The sequence below is a fragment of the Apodemus sylvaticus genome, chromosome 3, assembly GCF_947179515.1.
Source record: "Apodemus sylvaticus chromosome 3, mApoSyl1.1, whole genome shotgun sequence".
Taxonomy (NCBI): Eukaryota; Metazoa; Chordata; class Mammalia; order Rodentia; family Muridae; genus Apodemus; species Apodemus sylvaticus.
Window position 1 is genome coordinate 116,215,408 of NC_067474.1, and position 18,090 is coordinate 116,233,497.

The 18,090-nt window shown below is 43.4% G+C and overlaps 1 protein-coding gene across 6 annotated transcripts in view; it reads left to right on the forward strand.

The window, feature by feature from the left end:
* Dnajc6 (DnaJ heat shock protein family (Hsp40) member C6) overlaps positions 1-18,090 on the forward strand; it is a 155,434-nt gene that overhangs the window by 120,545 nt on the left and 16,799 nt on the right. For all 6 annotated transcript variants that reach the window (XM_052176847.1, XM_052176853.1, XM_052176849.1 and 3 more), the window contains 8 exons: positions 3,555-3,688; positions 5,179-5,373; positions 6,585-6,702; positions 7,989-8,068; positions 8,891-9,084; positions 9,194-9,274; positions 11,095-11,529; positions 16,084-16,218. In XM_052176847.1, coding sequence (XP_052032807.1) covers positions 3,555-3,688; positions 5,179-5,373; positions 6,585-6,702; positions 7,989-8,068; positions 8,891-9,084; positions 9,194-9,274; positions 11,095-11,529; positions 16,084-16,218 — 1,372 coding nt within the window. The remainder of the gene's footprint in view (positions 1-3,554; positions 3,689-5,178; positions 5,374-6,584; positions 6,703-7,988; positions 8,069-8,890; positions 9,085-9,193; positions 9,275-11,094; positions 11,530-16,083; positions 16,219-18,090) is intronic.

Sequence of the window (18,090 nt, forward strand, 5' to 3'; positions counted from 1 at the left end):
ACTCAAGTTCATTTCTCAGAATCCATGTCTGGTGGCTTACAACTGCTTGTAACTATTGTTCCCAGGATCCAATGTCCTCTCCCGACTTAGGTACCAGTCATGGATGTGGTACACAAATATGTATAATGTATATTTAGGCAAAACATCCATGCATGTGAAATAATAATAATCTTTTGAAGAAGATGCCATGAAAGAGCCTGGAGAGATGGCTCAGTGGATATCCTGCCTTGGCTGGACTTGGCTGCAGCATCAGGCTTCAAGCATCCTGCCTGTGTGATCATACTGAAGCCCCATGGAGAATGTCAGAGGCAGATGGTAAGGGCCTGGAGGAGGTGCAGGCCAGCTGCCACCTTTATGAAAGGCTTGGGCTGCAGTCTGACACCTATTACAGAAACGGCTGGCTAGTTATGGGCAGCTGAGACCCTCAGAGACCCCCCCCCCCCAGGCATGGATGGAGTCTTTCCTTCCTGAGGCATGGATGGAGTCCTTCCTTCCTGAGGCATGGATGGAGTCCTTCCTTCCTGAGGCATGGATGGAGTCCTTCCTTCCTGAGGCATGGATGGAGTCCTTCCTCCCTGAGGCATGGATGGAGTCCTTCCTCCCTGAGGCATGGAGTCTTGCTAGGCAGCACCAAATCAACAGCTGTGTTTGGAGCCAGAGCCATCATCTTTCCCATCAGTGCCATTTCTTGTTGAGCTTAAATGAAGGCAGTTCCAAGGATGTGAGGTATAAGTAAATACAAAGGGGGAGAGATATAAAGAGGAAGAAAAAGAGATTGGCCAAGGACTGTTGTCTGTCAGGGTGTTGTTAGCATCACTTACTTACAAAGGCCATGCATGACTGAGTCTGATGGCCTTGACAGTCTGGGAAAAAGAACGGAAGCTCTGCTTAGCCCCTCAGTGCTCTCCTGTCTATATCATAGATGCATTTAAAGTAACGCGCATGTACCAGTCCTTTAATAAAAAGTAAAACTTTAAAACAGGGCCCATGAGACAGACAAAGTGAGCAGACACACATCTACGCGTTAGGACTAAGAACGGCACTGAGGCTAGCTCTGGAAAGAATGATGAGGCAGGAACGTGCAGGGGACAGATGCCAGGCTAGCAGGGACAGGGGATGAGACGAAGCTGGCAGGTATCGAGGTAGTAGAATATGGAGGCTTGCGGTGCCCCAGATTAGCCCGTTTTCAGGATCTCAATTCTGTGACAAATTGCTGACAGCACATGGAGAACGAGCTATGAATCCCTGTCTTCTATGAGAAAAGACAAAGAGGGGGAGCCAAGGGAGCCAAGGGAGCCAAGGACCCCCCACCCCGCCACCCTGCAAACTTGGGTCCTCAGGAACAAGTCAAGTGGATCATTACATACAACTTAAACATCTTAGTGGAAAAAGCCCGAGGGCTCGGCTAAGCAAAAAGATCAAGCCGTTTTGATCAAATCAGACATTTTGCAGTGAGGCAAGTAGACTAATTGGGAAAGTTTCTGGAGTTGGTTCCTGTTTGAGAGTTCCAAATTTCTTGTGGCTAAGCTGATGGAGAAAGCTGGCATGGGCCATTTAATTTTCAGTTGGGTTATGGTGAAATACCTGCTTGGGGTAGTGGGTGATTACTAGGTCAACATCCTATGGGTGAAGGCTTCGTTTGTTACGTTTAAAACGGAGTCATTAGCTTTGATGAAGATATGCAAAGCGAGCTTTATCAGCCCTCTCCATATTGGGATGAATCCAGAATGAATCTGTTTTTGTTTTTGTTTTTTTAAAGTTCTTCTAATGAGCTGGAGAGATGGCTCAGTGGTTAAGAAGATATACTCTTCCAGAGCACTGGAGTTTGGCTCCAAGCACCCTCATCACAATTGGCTATAACTAGCTCCAGGCACCTGGACCTCTTCTGGCCTCTGTAGGTCCCAGTATGTGCATGTGTGCATGTGAGTGCTTGTGCACACTCACACACAAGTGTTTTGAAACAAAAATTGTTTGGTTGTTTAACCAATGTGAAATGTAGGAAGAACGTGTAACTATATCTAAAATAATTAAACATCTTTGTTTACCTTAGAGTTTGTACTTCTATGATAGACACCATGATGAATAGCGACTTGGGGAAGAAAGGGTTTCTTTTTCTCTTATTTATTTATTTATTTATTTATTTATTTATTTATTTATTATTTTTATTAGATATTTGCTTTATTTACATTTCAAATGGTATCCCCTTTCCAAGTTACCCCTCCAAAACCCTATCCCATCCTCCCTCCCTCCTGGTCACCCCCCAATTTCCTGACTTGCATTCCTCTATTCTTTTATTCTTTATTATTATTCTTTATTATTATTATTCTTTATTTACACTTCAAATGTTATACCCTTCCTGGTTCCCCCCTCACCTGAAAATCCCATAAGCCATCTCCCCTTCCCCAATCAATCCCCTCCCCTGCTTCCCTATCCTGCTATTCCTTTTTTTTTGTTTTATTTTGTTTTGTTTTTTCGAGACAGGGTTTCTCTATGTCCTGGCTGTCCTGGAACTCACTTTGTAGACCAGGCTGGCCTCGAACTTGTCCTGCAATTCCTCTACACTACGACATCAAGTCTTTCCTGGACCAAGGGCCTCTCCCCTATTTGGTGTCCAATAAGATCATCCTCTGCTGCTGCTGTGTCTGGGGCCATGGGTAACTCCATGTGTACTCCTTGGTTGATGGTTTTGTCCCTGGGAGCTTTGGGAGTACTTGGTGACTCATATTGTTGCTCCTCCTATGGCACTGCAAACCCTTTCAGCTCCTTGGGTCCTTTCTTTAGCTCCTCCATTGGGGACCCTGTGCTCAGTTCAATGGCTGGCTGAGAGTGCCCTTCTCTGTATTTGTCATGTACTAGGAGAACCTCCCAGGTGACAGCTATATCTGGCTCCGGTCAGCCAGCACGGTCACTCATCCTGAGTGAGGTAACCCAATCACAAAAGAACACTCATGGTGTGCACTCACTGATAAGTGGATATTAGCCTAGAAGTTTGGAATGCCCAAGACACAATTCACATATCAAATGATGCCCAAGAAGGAGGAAGAACAAAATATGAATCCTTGGATCCTTTGTAGAAATGTAAAAAAAAAAAATACCCGCAGAACGAGATAGAAAGAAAGGGTTTATTTCTAATTAGAGTTCTGTACCACAGTCCATCACCGAGGGAAGTCAAGGAAGGAACTCAAACAGGGCAGAAACCTGGAGTCATGAGAGGATGCAGAAGCCACGAGGGGGCGCTCTTTCCTGCCTGGCTTCCTGGCTTGCCCAGCCTTCTTTCTTATATCACTCAGGACCACCGGCTATGTCTCAGCAAATATATGCAAGTGGAATGTATTTTCCTGAGCTACTTGGGGTTGTTTTAGAGTCAGTTTTATAAAAGTCTTTCCTTGCTGCTCTGTGATTTCACCTCAGGGACAGATCTTTTTGGTTTTGAAATGAACAGTTCTGAAGTGAAAGGAGCCCACAATTAGGAGGGTTCCTTCTGTTCTCTCTCTTCACTGCGAGCAGACTTTCTCTGCCATGTTTCTGATGAGTTTATGGGTCTTCCTTGACAGGATGGACGGGCTGCGTCGTCAATTCTGGTTGGTGCTATGTTCATTTTCTGTAATCTCTACTCTACGCCTGGCCCTGCTGTTCGATTACTCTACGCAAAGCGACCAGGAATTGGACTGTCTCCGTCCCACAGGAGGTACAGTGATAGAGGCCGGCTGGCACTTACGCAGTTTACGTAGCACCCCAGTGCTGTGGAAGGTCCACCTCACGAGAGCTCTCTTAAATAATAATTGGTTGGTGTTATCCTGAACTATGATGACAATTAAAATGGATTAAAATGTTGGGTTTTCACACACCTTAATGAACCTTCATTTGAAAGTCTGTGATTTTAAAACTAAAAGGGAATTTTTAAAAATGCCTAGGTTTCCTTTTTTTTTTTTTTTTTTTTTTTTTTTTCTTTTTGAGATAGGGTTTCTCTGTGTGTAAACCTGGCTGTCCTTTAACTAACTCTGTAGACCAGGCTGACTTCAAACTCACACTGCCTCCTGAGTACTGGGATTAAAGGGTGTGCCCCCTCTATCTACATCCTGTCCTGCTTTCTTCTTTTAGAAGGAGAGGAAACACGAGTGAGAACTGAAGCAAGGCTGTGCTGTCTGAAACCCCACTGAACATGGCTTGACCATTCTCCCCAGCCCAGCTCCCAGTGCTCTCCAGCTTCCTGCTGGTTGGGTGTGGTGGCACATACCTTTAATTCCAGCACTTGGGAGGCAGAGGCAGGGAGATCCCTCTAAGTCTTAGACCAGCCTGATCTACAGAGCAAGTTCCAGGACAGCCAGGGCTACACAGAAAACAAAACAAAACCACTAGTGATTACTGTCGAAAAATGCAGAAAACAAAGAGAGAAGAGTTGTTTTAAAGCTTTTTGTTCCTTATGACTGAGATCTACGACTATAATCAATATAGGCTAAAATAGAAAATGTGAAATGGCTTTAAAAGGAAGTCCATTTTAGATAGCTGATTAATTTTCTTTTCTAGAGTTATCATAATTAGTTTCTCTGTTCCTACTTAAATTTTATCTTCTTACTTTGGATAAAATTCCCGATAATAAATTCTAAAGTTTATCCAACTCTGTCCTTTGCTGGCATGCTTTATCTGTTAGATTTCATAGAAATAGATGCTCAAACATCAGGCTTAGTGAAGCGTTCCCACAAGCATGTGACTGAGTATACACCCTGCTGTTAGCTCAGCTTGTCAGTGGAAACAGTCTGTCTGTCTGTCTGTCTCTCTCTCTTTTAAAACAAGATTTACTTATTTTATGTTATGTATATGGGTGTTTTGCCTACATGTATGTACATACTACACATACATGCCTAGTGCCTGTGAGGCTAGAAAAAAGGTGTCAGACCCACTTGGAACTGAAGTTTCAGACTGGGTGAGCAACCAAATGGGTGTTGGGAACCAAACCTGGGTCCTCTGCAAGCAGCAGGTGTTCATACTCACTGAACCATGGCTCCAGCCCTGATATTCAAGCTATCCTAATTTTCTGCATTTCCCTGTGGTAGCTAATGTTAGGAATGTGCAGAATACATTTCTATTACAATTTAATTTACAAGGACCAACGTCCCCGGCAGACACTGCCAATCCTCCTGCCGTGATGTCTCATAGAATGGCAGTCTTCTGTTGCAGGTACTTAGGCTACATGTGCGACCTACTTGCAGAAAAGCCCTACCGCCCTCACTTCAAGCCGCTCACGATCAAGGCAATCACTGTCAGCCCAATTCCCTTCTTCAACAAACAGAGAAATGGGTGCCGCCCTTACTGCGATGTACTGATTGGAGAAACTAAAATATACTCAACATGCACAGACTTTGAACGAATGAAGTAAGTCACGACGCTGTCTCTCTTCTTCTTGCATACTTAATTCCTGTGTGAATTGCATTCTTTCTGCTTATCTCTGTGATGTGTGATTTTTTTTTTAAAAAGCTCAACATATGTTTAATTAAAGATGAGCCCAGCTGATCTAAGGATTTGTCTCCTTTACACACAGTGGTGCTGTGCTCTGAAGGACAGTGTTTGAGGTGTCCAGATGAGGGGACTAGGGTGGGCACAGAGGGTCTACACATTTAAAAAGGAGACTCTGTGATTTGCGTAGAGGATTGTTTTAGTTACTTTTAAATTGATGTGATAAGACGCTATGAGCAAGGCAGCTTATAGAACAAAGATTTATTGGGAACTTACAGTTTCAGAAGCTGAGTCTATGACCATCATGTAGGAAGCATGGGGGCAGGCATGGTACTGGTACAGTAGCTGAGAGCTTACATCTTGACACAATAACCAGGAGGCAGAAAGAGCTAAGTAAGCGTGGTGTGGGGGCTGGAGACATGGCTCAGCTGTAAAAGGCTAGGCTCACAACCAAAAATGTAAGAGTGGTGTGGGTTTTTGAAGCCTTAAGCCCATCCCTAGTATCATACCTCCTTCAACAATTCCACACCTCTTAATCCTTTCCAAATAGTTCTACCAACTAGGGAACTAAACTTTTGAAATATATGAGACTATGGATGTCATTCTCATTCAAACCACTATAAAGATGATGAACTTAAAAGTACTTATAAGATCTACAGGGATGAGCAGGCACCAATGGGAGGTCCTTTGGTTTTAGGAGATAAGGGGGTTGTGTCTGGTAACACAACACAGACTTAGTTAGCTATAAGCTAATATAGGAGCCAGTGGTCTAGACTCCCAGAGACTATGGCATTTTTGTTTCTGTTCTGACTTTGACTGGAATTTACTCCTAAAGTCAGGAAAAGGTGACCATATAGGACATGGTTGTTTGAGGAAAACAAGCTGTGTCTAGAAGTCTAGATTAGATGGAGAAAAAAAGGCCTACATTGTTATGTTAATGCTCTACTAGCTCAGAAATAGTCTGCAGTCAGTCCGTACTGGCAACATCCCTACTTTCACACAAGATAGGAAGGAGCTTCTTTGACTAAGTCTGGGTGAGCAGGTCCCTTAGAGCCATAGAGCAATAATCCTGTGTCTGTGACTGTACCAGACTGAACACTCACATGGTCTCTTCTGATCTCTGTTTAAAGAGAATACCGTGTCCAAGATGGGAAAATCTTCATCCCTCTGAACATCACAGTTCAAGGCGATGTTATTGTTTCCATGTACCACCTGCGGTCAACCATCGGGAGCCGGCTGCAGGCTAAGGTAAGCTTTCGGGAGGACAGGACTGAGCTCACCCGAGTTTGTAACCTGGGTTTTTTCTCTGTATCACTTTGGACTTGACTGACATGTGAGTTTGGAGTGAAAAGGTGTCCATCTTTTTTATCACTGTGGCAGGGAATGGAGATTGAGACAGGTTATGACTTATACATAAGTCCTAGGGAGACTTGCTTGCATCATAACTTTCAGCAAGCCATGTTGTTGAGAATCTGAGTCTTTTTTTCAGTGCTTTGGTTGGGGATCACTATAATGTGAGAGATTTCAACTATGTATGAGTATAGTTAAGAAGTTTTCCCCAAGAAATGGTTCAGCAGGTAAAAGTAAAAGTTCTTGCTACCAACCCTCATGGTCTGAGTTCGATTCCCAGAATGCCTTCCCCAAATCCTATGTGATTTTAGTGTATATGAAATGTGTTGTTACTATTAGAATTATCTTATTTAAAAAATGTTTTCTTCACCACTAAAAGAAACCTTGTGCCCATCAGCAGTCACTAACTATCCTCACTTCCTTCATCATCTCCTGACTACCATGAATCTTTTTCCTGTTTCTATAGACTTGCTTATATGGGAAGAGTTTATATAAATGGAATCATATAATATTTGGTCTCCTATGGCTGGCTTCTTTTACTCAGTGTAATAGGTTAGGGGTTTATTTGTATTTTAGCATGTAGCAGTATTTCATTCCTATATATAGTTAAGCAACATTCCACTGAATGGATATACCACATTTATTAACTCTCAGTGTTTACATTATTTCTACTCTTTGGCTATTGGGAAAGATGCTTCAGCAATTATATATTAATTAATCAAATATTTCCTAAGAGCATACATTACATCTATTGCTTAGGTGTTTTGCATTAACAAAAAGTAAGATGTATTCTTAGCTTAACAAAATTGACTCTAGAAGGGGCAGGTCAAACATACGAATATCCACTGTGCTGTATTAGAGGACAGATGGGGCACTGTCATTGCAATAATTTTTTTTAGCTAGTAGTGGCCGTACAGACTATGGAGGTGGGCCTTGAAGGATGAGTTTGTCAGGCTGGAGCAGGAGTCTCTGGGAAGGGAGAATACAGAAGAGTACAGGACATTGATGGGTAAGGAAATGGCTTGTTCTCATAAAGAGAAGCTAGAAATGAACCTGGGAGGTAGGTCATTTAATATTTGTTGTCCACAAAGAATCAGATAAAAAAGCAATAGAAGGTACAGACATAATCTTCATTGTAGACTCCCTTTTCTCCTACTGATCACGCTTCTTGCACATATTTTTAGGTGACCAACACACAGATATTCCAGCTCCAGTTTCATTCTGGATTTATCCCACTGGACACAACAGTTTTAAAATTCACCAAGTAAGTGCCATGTGGACCTGAGGTCTTTACCAGCATGGCAGGAAAGCTCCGAGTATCTGTAATAGGATGTTCTTGTCTCCAGAGTCCTGAGCTGCAGACTGTTGATTGTGGCTTCCCCACTTAGAGAGGCTACATGTGTTTGAAATCTTTTCATTAAGTGTGGTTGATCTTGCGAAGAACAAATAAATCAATGAGTTAACTAGAAAGGTCTAACGTTCCATGTTAGGCAACAAAAGGTTATGATCTTGATCCTGTGTGTTTGTGGATTGCTATCCCCAACAGGAATAGTTCAATTTCTGGGATGGCATAAGCAGTGACCCCTCACAAGGAGTTGGTGGCTATAGTACCAAAAGAGGTTCTGGGGAACCCAGACTCATTGAATATGGACCCGCAGATGCTATAGCATAGTGGCTATGGATCTCAGGGTGCAGCTGAATCTGGGGTCGTGGGGATGGTTGCTGGAGCTAGGAAATGGAAAGCCAGGAAGAGGCTCAGGGGTTCAGGCTCAGAAGGTGGCTTTGGATCTGTCTCAGTATTTTGATGACCCATTTAACCATGCCAGTGCATACTGGCCGGATGTATCAACTCTGCTTCTCACAGTGCTTTTATTAATATGTTCCATAGTAGTAAAAAATTTGGAGAAGTTCTATTCTTCTGTCTTTGCTATATGAGGAAACTGAGGCATAGCAAAGTAACACCTAGTTAGTGTCTGAGTCAACCTAGAAGTGAGTTTCAAGCAGAACTCGAGACAGCTTCAGCTGGGACCTGTGTCGAGCATCCTGCTGACTGTACTGTTTGTACTGCTGTTTTTCTTTCCATTAGGCCTGAGTTGGATGCATGTGATGTGCCAGAAAAATATCCTCAGCTGTTCCAAGTGACACTGGATATAGAAGTACAGCCCCAAGACAAAGTGGTCGACTTAACTCCACCATGGGAGCACTACAGCTCAAAAGATGTGAACCCCAGCATCCTCTTCTCCTCTCAGCAGGAGCATCAGGATACTCTGGCCTTAGGGGGTATGGGTCTTGGATGGTTTGGGTTTTCAGAATGAAGCCTCTGTGTTACTGCGTACTGCGTGGTTTTGCTTCCTGTGTTCGGTTGACCCTGTGACCTTTTGTCTTGCAGGTCAGGCTCCAGCAGATCTCCCTCCAGACCATCCCAGGAATCTTGGGCAAGGAGGCTTCTTTGCCTCTCTCTGTTGGCAAGGTATGGGAGAGCCTTTACCTTAGGATGATTAGATGATCAAGTGATTAAGTTGTCTGGTATTTTTAAAACTCTTCTTGAAGCAGTGTCAATGAAAGACCCCTTTCTCCCTTATTTTAGACCCCTCCCTTCATCTGTTTTTCAAATTGGCATCTTGCCTGCTTTCGAGTGCACTAGTGCTCAGGCTGACCAGAAAGCCAACGTAGGCTAAATGCTACCTTCTTCATTTGCAGTGTTTCCAAGCCACATCTTTCAAAACTGATGAAACATGAAGTAGTTTAAGATCCCCCTTTAGGCTGCTGACAACTCAGAAAGACTAACAAAGCGTTCCTGCCCGCAGGCAGATGCTCTAAAGACAGGCAGTTGGGTGTTGTCTCAAGCACTGTAGCTCCAGCAAGGCAGAGTGGGTCTTGCCCAGGCTTGGTGAAGGAAGTCCCTGTGGCCCATCTCTCTGCTAGTTGCTTTAGCAACCATTAGCCCTACCACAGGGCTCTACCACTGTGCTATTTCCTCCCACACCTGGAGGTATTTCCAGATTCCTTCTTAATCTAGTACTTTACATTACTATCTTGAGGAGACAGCCATTGCACCCTAGTTAATACACCCCAGCCATGGTTGCTTTACAGCCTGCAGGTGTTAGCTACAAAGTGTGGTATAGAATCGAATATTCAAACTTTATATGTGAAAGGGGTGGGGGGGGGGATTCAGCTTCAGATAAGGCCTCGGTAACATTTTCTTGATTTCTCTGATGTGTGCTTGTAGCATAGCATTCCTAGATGTTTTCAGTGTTAGCTTAAAAAGTATTCATGTGATTCCTTTGGATCCAAAGGTCTTTTTTTTTTTTTTAAATTATTTATTTATTTGGACACACCAGAAGAGAGCCATTACAGATGGTTGTGAGCCACTATGTGGTTGCTGGGAATTGAACTCAGGACCTCTGGAAGAGCAGTCAGTGCTCTTAGACACCAAGCCACCTCTCCAGCCCAGGATCCAAAGGTTTGTTTAAAAAGTTTCTTTTGAAAAATAGAACAGAGCCAGGCGGTGGTGGCGGCGCATACCTGTAATCCCAGCACTCTGGGAGGCAGAGGCAGGTGGATTTCTGAGTTCGAGGCCAGCCTGGTCTACAGAGTGAATTCCAGGACAGCCAGGGCTATACAGAGAAACCCTGTCTCTAGGAAAAACAAAACAAAACAAAACAAAACAAAAAACCAAAAAACCAAACCAAATTAAAAAAAAAAAAAGAAAGAAAGAAAACGAAAAATAGAACAGAAGCTTCTCAGACTTGGAAGCCCAGGCAGGTATGACCTGTAGATAGATTGTTAGCCTCTTTCTGGGTCCTTACCTTGCTTCTTTCTCACAGTAGTGGTTTCTGATAAAACATTACTTATACCTTTCCACTGTCATGTGGAAATAATTTCTGTATGGGCCTGGAGAATTGCTTAGTGGTTAAGAGCACTTGATGCTTCTATAGAGGACTGTCTGTAACTCCAATTGCAGGGAATCTGATGTCCTCTTCTGGCTTCTAGAGGCACCAAGCACACACATGGTGTCCAGGCATACACAATACAGGCACTCATGCGTGCACATAAAACAAAATCTTTTTTAAAAAGAACGGATCTCCGTAGATGAACATAGGTTTTCACCCAAATGCAGTCTCTTATCTGCCTGTGGTTTTTACATTTTGCAAAGGTCTGTAAAATATATTACTTAATATCACCAGTAGAATATTTTCTCTTTCTGCAACAATGTACACATAACCAAAACTCAGCAAACCCAGCTGTCAGTCATCTAATCGTTTACTTGCACATTTTGACTACTTTTAGATCAGAAATCAGAGAAGTCACGCTGTGAGGAGGACCATGCTGCCCTGGTGAATCAGGAAAGTGAACAGTCGGACGACGAACTACTGACCCTCTCCAGCCCGCATGGCAATGCGGATGGTGACAAGCCTCACGGAGCCAAGAAGCCAGGCAAAAAGCAGCAGGAGCCAGCTGCACCTCCTCCTCCAGAGGAGGTGGATCTTCTGGGCCTGGAAGGGTCTGATGTGAGCGCGAACTTCTCTCCCCTGGCAGCTCCTCCCAGCAATTCTGAACTGCTGAGTGACCTGTTTGGGGGTGGAGGTGCCACAGGTCCTGCTCAGGCCGGACAGGCCGGTGTAGAAGATGTGTTTCACCCTAGTGGACCCGCGTCTGCGCAGTCCACACCACGCCGAGCCGCCACCTCCGCCTCTGCATCGCCAACCCTAAGAGTGGGAGAAGGTAAGCTTCCCTTTTCTCTGCTATCTCAAATTTCAGGAATAACTTTTGGGCCAATCATATAGAACTCAAATGCTTTAATAAGCTGAACTTTTCTGGTTTTGTTTTTTTTTTTAAGTTTCTTGGAAAAAAATTAAGGGAAATACAAGCATTGTCCATTTTGGTAGAAAGATATACGGATGTATTTAAGCTCCATACTCTTTTAATTAAAAGTTTACTTTTTTGAATATTTTATACATGAATACTATATTTGCATCATTTCCCCCCTTTCCCCCTCCCTCCTTCAACTCCTCCCATGTCCCCCTCACTCACCTCTGAAGTTCATAATCTCTTCTTTCTCGTTATATCTATATCAAGCCCCTGAGTCCCTGTAGTGTGGCTCATAATGTGTTTAGGACTCACTACTTAGGATTGTGTAACCTATCTGGGACTTGTCCATTGGGGGAAAATCAGTTACTCCCTCCATCCACAGCTCTTCCTCTAGGGGCGGGGCTTTGAGAACTTGGTCTGTGTTGGCACGCCCCCTGGTGCTGTCACTGAGCAGGTCTTGTTTAGCCAGCTACATCGCTGAGATGTCATGGATGTAGCTTTCCTGTAACATCTATAATACACAGGCATCCTGATCCTCTGGCTTAACCCCATCCTCTTCATTTTCTCTTCTTGGGACTTAAGCCTTGAGTCAACTTTAGTTACTTCTGCTTGGAGATGGAGATGGATGAGATATTATTTGCTATAGCAGCTAATATTTAAGTGGTACCCTCCACTTGCCAGATATGGAATACATGATTAAATATGCATCGCTTCTTTTAAAATCCACTAGACAGATGCTACCGTTATCTCCACTTCAGAGTTGAGGAAATGGAAGCTTATAGTTTAATTAGCAGCATTTGTTCAAACAGCTGGGAATGGATGGGGCCAGGGTCCAAACTTGATGTGTAGACTCAGAGCTTTCCCCCAGACTTTCTATAATATTTTCTTTGAATTCAAGTTTTCCGGATATACCCTGGCTATACAGAGAAGTATTTGAATACGCCAGGATATGCTTGAGGATCTCAGACCAGCAGCATGTCTGTGGAGAGAAGTGTGGCTGGCCTTTGTAGGGCATCTGAGCCACATATACTTAGCTAGTTTCACTTAACACACCACCACAGACGTGACTCTTCCTTTTCCTGTTTAGCCACAGCATTAATGCTTGCAAGGTGATCTAGCTGGGTACCAGGGATTCACTACAGCTCAGAATAAGCAGTACAAACCAGCTTTGTGACTGTCACTGTTAGCCAAGATGCTACTGCCTTAGAACCCATAATGAGATGATTCTCAACTGCCTAGGCTAGGCGGAGGCTATAGGAACCTTTTCCCACACTAATCCTTCACCTTCCCCGGAGGCTGTAGGGATGGTCATGGCTTTTGATGTTCTGCCAGATGCCTCTTTTGTGCGAAGGGGGATCAGAATTGCACAGTTTGGATTGGTGGTGGCTAGGTGTATACCCAGGAGCCTCCATCCTACGTCGTGGCTCTTCCTTCTGCACTTTGCTTTCTTCTATCCAGTTCTGATTCATCAGGATGAGTAAAAAGGTCTCTTAGGAAAGCAAGATTCCCAGCACACTGTTCATGGCTGAATTTTAAGACAAACCATCCTAAGGATGTTTGATAATTTAACTCATCTCACGCTGTTCAGTGCATTCATGTCAGAGCTAGAAGGCACCTTGGACATTAGTTAATTCTGTCTGTGACATCATAGATATGCTGACAAGCACACCCAGCTGCTAGTGGCAGTCCTAGATGTATGGCTTCAGTGTTCTGTCCCTCCAAAAATAAACGGAAAGGATGTTAAGTCTAGAATTAATGGCCAGCATTTGAATCACAGGACTAACACTTAACTAGCTGGGAAGCCTTGTTAAAAACTTAATTTGGCCAGGTGTGGTTGGGAGGCAGAGGCAGGTGGGGTGCTGTGGTTTTCAGGTCAGCCTGGTCTATGTAGGGAGTTCCAGGCCAGCCAGGGTTACATAGTGAGACCCTGTCTCAAACCTAAAACAACACAACAACAAAAATCCTCTTAAATTTTCATAGTTAGGGATAATACTTATAGGCATAATGGTAAAGACTAACTCTTGAGTTTTCATCTATAGTATTTATACTTCACTTTTGGTTATTAGGGAATTTCTTAAACAAGGTGCTATTAAAAGTGCTCCAGTAATCTAAGATGTCTTTAATGTTTTCTCCATTGATTAGCTTTAATTAAGAAAGAAGTGGGCATACCAATTGTCCTCTTACAGCTACCCTGCAAACCCCTGTGTTCTGTGTCAGAGAGGATGAGGTCTCGTGACTACTCAGTGGGGTAAGAGATGTGCATCCTGGACTACATGGCTAGAAACAGTATAGGTATCGTTGCTACTGCAACTCCGCAGAAAGCATTGCGCGGCTGACGCCATAGCTGTAAACTTGTGAGCCACATGCCTCATCGAGTCGTGACAGTGGGAAGTGTTTGTTCGCTGGTTTGGTTCTCAAGCTCTATTTCTAGAATGGGTCAGCCCCACTCTAGGAAGCAAACAGTCATCAGCTTGGTACCTACAGATTTGGAAGTGACATCTCACTTTAGGTAGCTCAAGGAGATTTTGTTCTTTGCTCAACAGTGAGAAATCAGAGGGCAGTCGTCTCCATGTAGCTCGGTGATTGGCATCACGTTTTGTGACTGGTACTTGTGGGGGTTGTCTGGAGTTTTGAGCTGGAAAATTTGAACATGAGTCTTGCCTAAAGTGTTGCATTGAACAAAGGCAAATTTCTGAACCTCAGTTTCTCCAGGAATGAGTGAAGATAACAGCACTTCTGTTTTCCAGGAAGAAGCTGAGGGCCACCCCAAGTCACCTCTGTAACACAGTCTAGCCCCCAAGAAGATTCACGATCCCTGACAAGCAGGGCTTCCCACCTTCTTAGCTCCCTTCCTTAGTTCTCCAGCTCAGTGGTTCTCAACTTTTCTAATTCTGTGTCCCTTTAATTCAGTTCCTTATGTTGCGGTGACCCCAACCATACAATAATTTTCATTGTTACTTCACAACTATAATTTTGCTACTGCTGTCAATTATAATGCATAATGATTAACATATGTCTTTTCTGGTGGTCTGAGGCAACCCCCGTGAAAGGGCCCTGAAGAGGCCAGAACCCACAGTTGAGGACTGCTGTTCTAGCTCTACTAAGCTGAGTGAGAAACGCTTGTTTCCCATGGACTGAAGAAAGGCTGAGGGCTCAGCTCCACTCACTGCTCTCGTTTGACTCTGCCTTTAGCTGTCAAGTGAGCTGAAGGCCACTTTATACGATGTCAAAGCAAGGCCTACTTAGAGGGCTGTCGTTTTCTTTTGAGATGGATCTTACATAACTCAAGCTGAGCTTTGACTCATTGTGTAGCCCAAGATGACCTTAAACTTCTGATTTTTCCATTTCCATCTTCTAAATGCTGTGATTATAGGCATGTGCCACCATGCCTAGTCTTATGTGATGTTGGGGACCAAACCCAAGGTTTCATGTATGATAGGCAAATATTTTACCAATTGAGTTATATTCCTAGTCCCATGAGGGGGTTTTCTATTATTTTTTTTATAGTAGTGTCCCCTGCCTGGTAGTTTCCCATTAATCCCTTTTATATGAACACTCATTAGTCACTGAATCCCTGTAGCCTATACACAGTTTGGGTAACTGATGGATTCTTCTGTGTTGACCTTGTTTTCTTGGGTACTCTGTGACTGTGACTTACTGGTTTTATGTTACTAAGATTTTCAAAAGCTGGCTTGGGGATATAGCTCATTGAGTGAAAAAGCTTGCCACACGAGTTTCAGAACCTAAGTCTGAATCCCCAGAACACACGGAAAAGATGGATATGTAGGGTGAATTCCTCTAATCCCAGCACTTCTACAAGGAGATGGGAAGTAGAGGAACGTGAGCCAGGAGCTCCAGGCCAGCTAGCCTGATGTGTGCAGCAGAAAAATGACACCGTCTCCAACAAGGCAGAAGATGAGGACAGATGTCTGTGCTCTGTGGTACGGTGTACACACATATCTCACACACACCACACATCACATACTGACACACACTACATATACATACATTACACACACATCACATACACACACCACACACCAAATACTGACACATGACTACATATACATACATTACACACACACACACATCATACACACTAACACATACTACACATACGTACACTACACACACACATTAACACATTATACACACCATACACACACATGTACACATAATGCATACATGCAGACAGGATTTATAAAAGCTAATTGGACCCTCATTTAGAGTTATAGCTTTTCTTATAAATAAATCCAGACTCTTTCATCTACAAAGGTGGGCTAATTCCTGTTGTGTGGGACCCACTGTTAGTTTCAGAGAATGTTGTGAGGCAAGGAAGGTCTGAGGAAGTCAGGAGGCAAGTATCATCCTGATCTTTCAAGTGTTTGGCTAAGTAATAGTGGCAGCTCTTCAGTACTGTAAAAATTAACTGAAAGATAAAGAAATGCATTTCCCTTTGTTTTCTAGGTGCCACCTTTGACCCTTTTGGAGCCCCTGCTAAGCCACCAGGTCAGGATTTGTTGGGTTCCTTTCTGAACACATCCAATGCTTCTAGCGACCCCTTTCTGCAGCCCACGAGAAGTCCTTCCCCTACAGTGCATGGTAAGAAAGTGTTTTCTATTCCCTTCAGTGGAATAGTAGAGTAGTTTCCCACAAGACAACACTAAGTGCTGTGTGTGTGTGCTCATCTGTTGTGATCATTGCTAGCCGTGCATGGCTACAGAGTAGTCAAGGTGGGGTTAGTCTGATTTGAAATGTGCTCCATTTCAAATAGCAAACAGATTCCAAAGTTTCCTGTGCAATGCAAGAATGCAAGCTATCTTAATATTTTTATAACAGTCACTCATTAGAATAATACTTGTGATGTCAGAGCACAGTAAGGACTTTGATTTTAATAAAAGAAACCAATGAATTAAAAAAAGAATAATACTTGTGTTATCTGCTTAATAAATTAACATCATATTTTACTGATTTATGAATCCTATTTTTTCATATTTCAAATGCAGGGTGATGATTAATGTTATTTTCTCATTTACATGTACTCCATGTCATTTATGAACTCAAATGCCTCATTTCACCCAACAGAAGAGATAACATTGTGTACCCTCGTCATGGCCTGTGTAGACCCCATTTACTCTGCCATGATCATGCCTGGGACCTCATCTCCCACTTTCCCTCCTTACTATTTTCTTTTCAACAATTTAGGTCCTTCTCTCTCTTTCTTCATTTTACATCCTGATGGATATCAGACTTAACATCAGAATGTAAAGGAAGCCAGAGAGCAAATATTGATAAAGCTGTCTACTTTTGCAACTTTTTTTCATGAGTGACTGCTGAGCTAGAGCAGGGAAGAGTAGAAAGGAAAGAACCGTAGTCACTAATAATGGTGTAATGATGTGTGCTTTTAAATTAGTTAACCAATGGGAAGGCACATGATATGCTGACAGTAGGTAAAGACAACAGATGACTATGAAGTCTTAGAATGCTGGTCCTGGGGCCTTAGGTCCTTCACTTGTGTGAAATGTGGATGCTTGCCTGTGTGTGGTGTATGTACATGCGATGTGTATGTGTGGTGTGTGGTGTGTGAAAGTAGGATGTATGTGGTGTGTGTGGTTTGTGTATCTGCTGTGTATGTATGGTGTCTGGTGTGTTATGTGGTATATGCACGTGTGTTGTGTGTATGTGGGATGTGTATGTGTGGTATATATGTGGGATGTGTATGTGGTATATATGTGTGCTATGTGTATGTGGTGTGTGCATGTGTGGTGTGTATATGGGGGGTGTTTGTGGTGTGTGTGTGTGTGTGTGTGTGTGTGTAATCCCACTTGCAATGCTAGTTTAGTGACTGAATTCGACTGAATTTTATGGGTAAAGTCCTAGTAAGAGATTCTCTCCTCTTGCTGCTCATCTCAGTAAAGTTCAGAACTTTGTGAGATGTCAGAGTGCTCTCTCTTGAAACTCTAACGGGCTTCTCTTTGAGTGACAGTAGGCACATATCTGCCACCCGCATAGTGGGGAATGCATAGTTTTTGGCTAATTAGTGTTCTGAGTGGCTCATCATCCTCAATCCACACCACAGCCAAGGAGAAAACAGGACCCCAGTTCTGAGTGGCTTGTGCCTTGGTGCCCTTGTCTGTGCGGAGCCATGCAAACGTTGAACTTAAGGATATTCCCTTCTTTTTGCTCGGCCCAGAATGTCAAGTATAGATGTGGGGTGCACGTTCTTACATTCAAGGGACTCAAAATTTAACGAAGACCGACACGTGTACAGTTATAATCCCAAGTCAGTGGATACGGAGGTGACATAAAGGTGAGCCAAGGAATGAACAGCACGAGCCCCTGGCGGCTACCAAGCTCTTGTGAGCATGCGCAGATGAAAACAGCAGCATCCCCGTTGTAGAGTGGGGTAAAAGCTCAGGTAGCAGAACGAATGCATTATCGATGTAGAAGCTGTGCAGAGCCACGCAGGCTAGA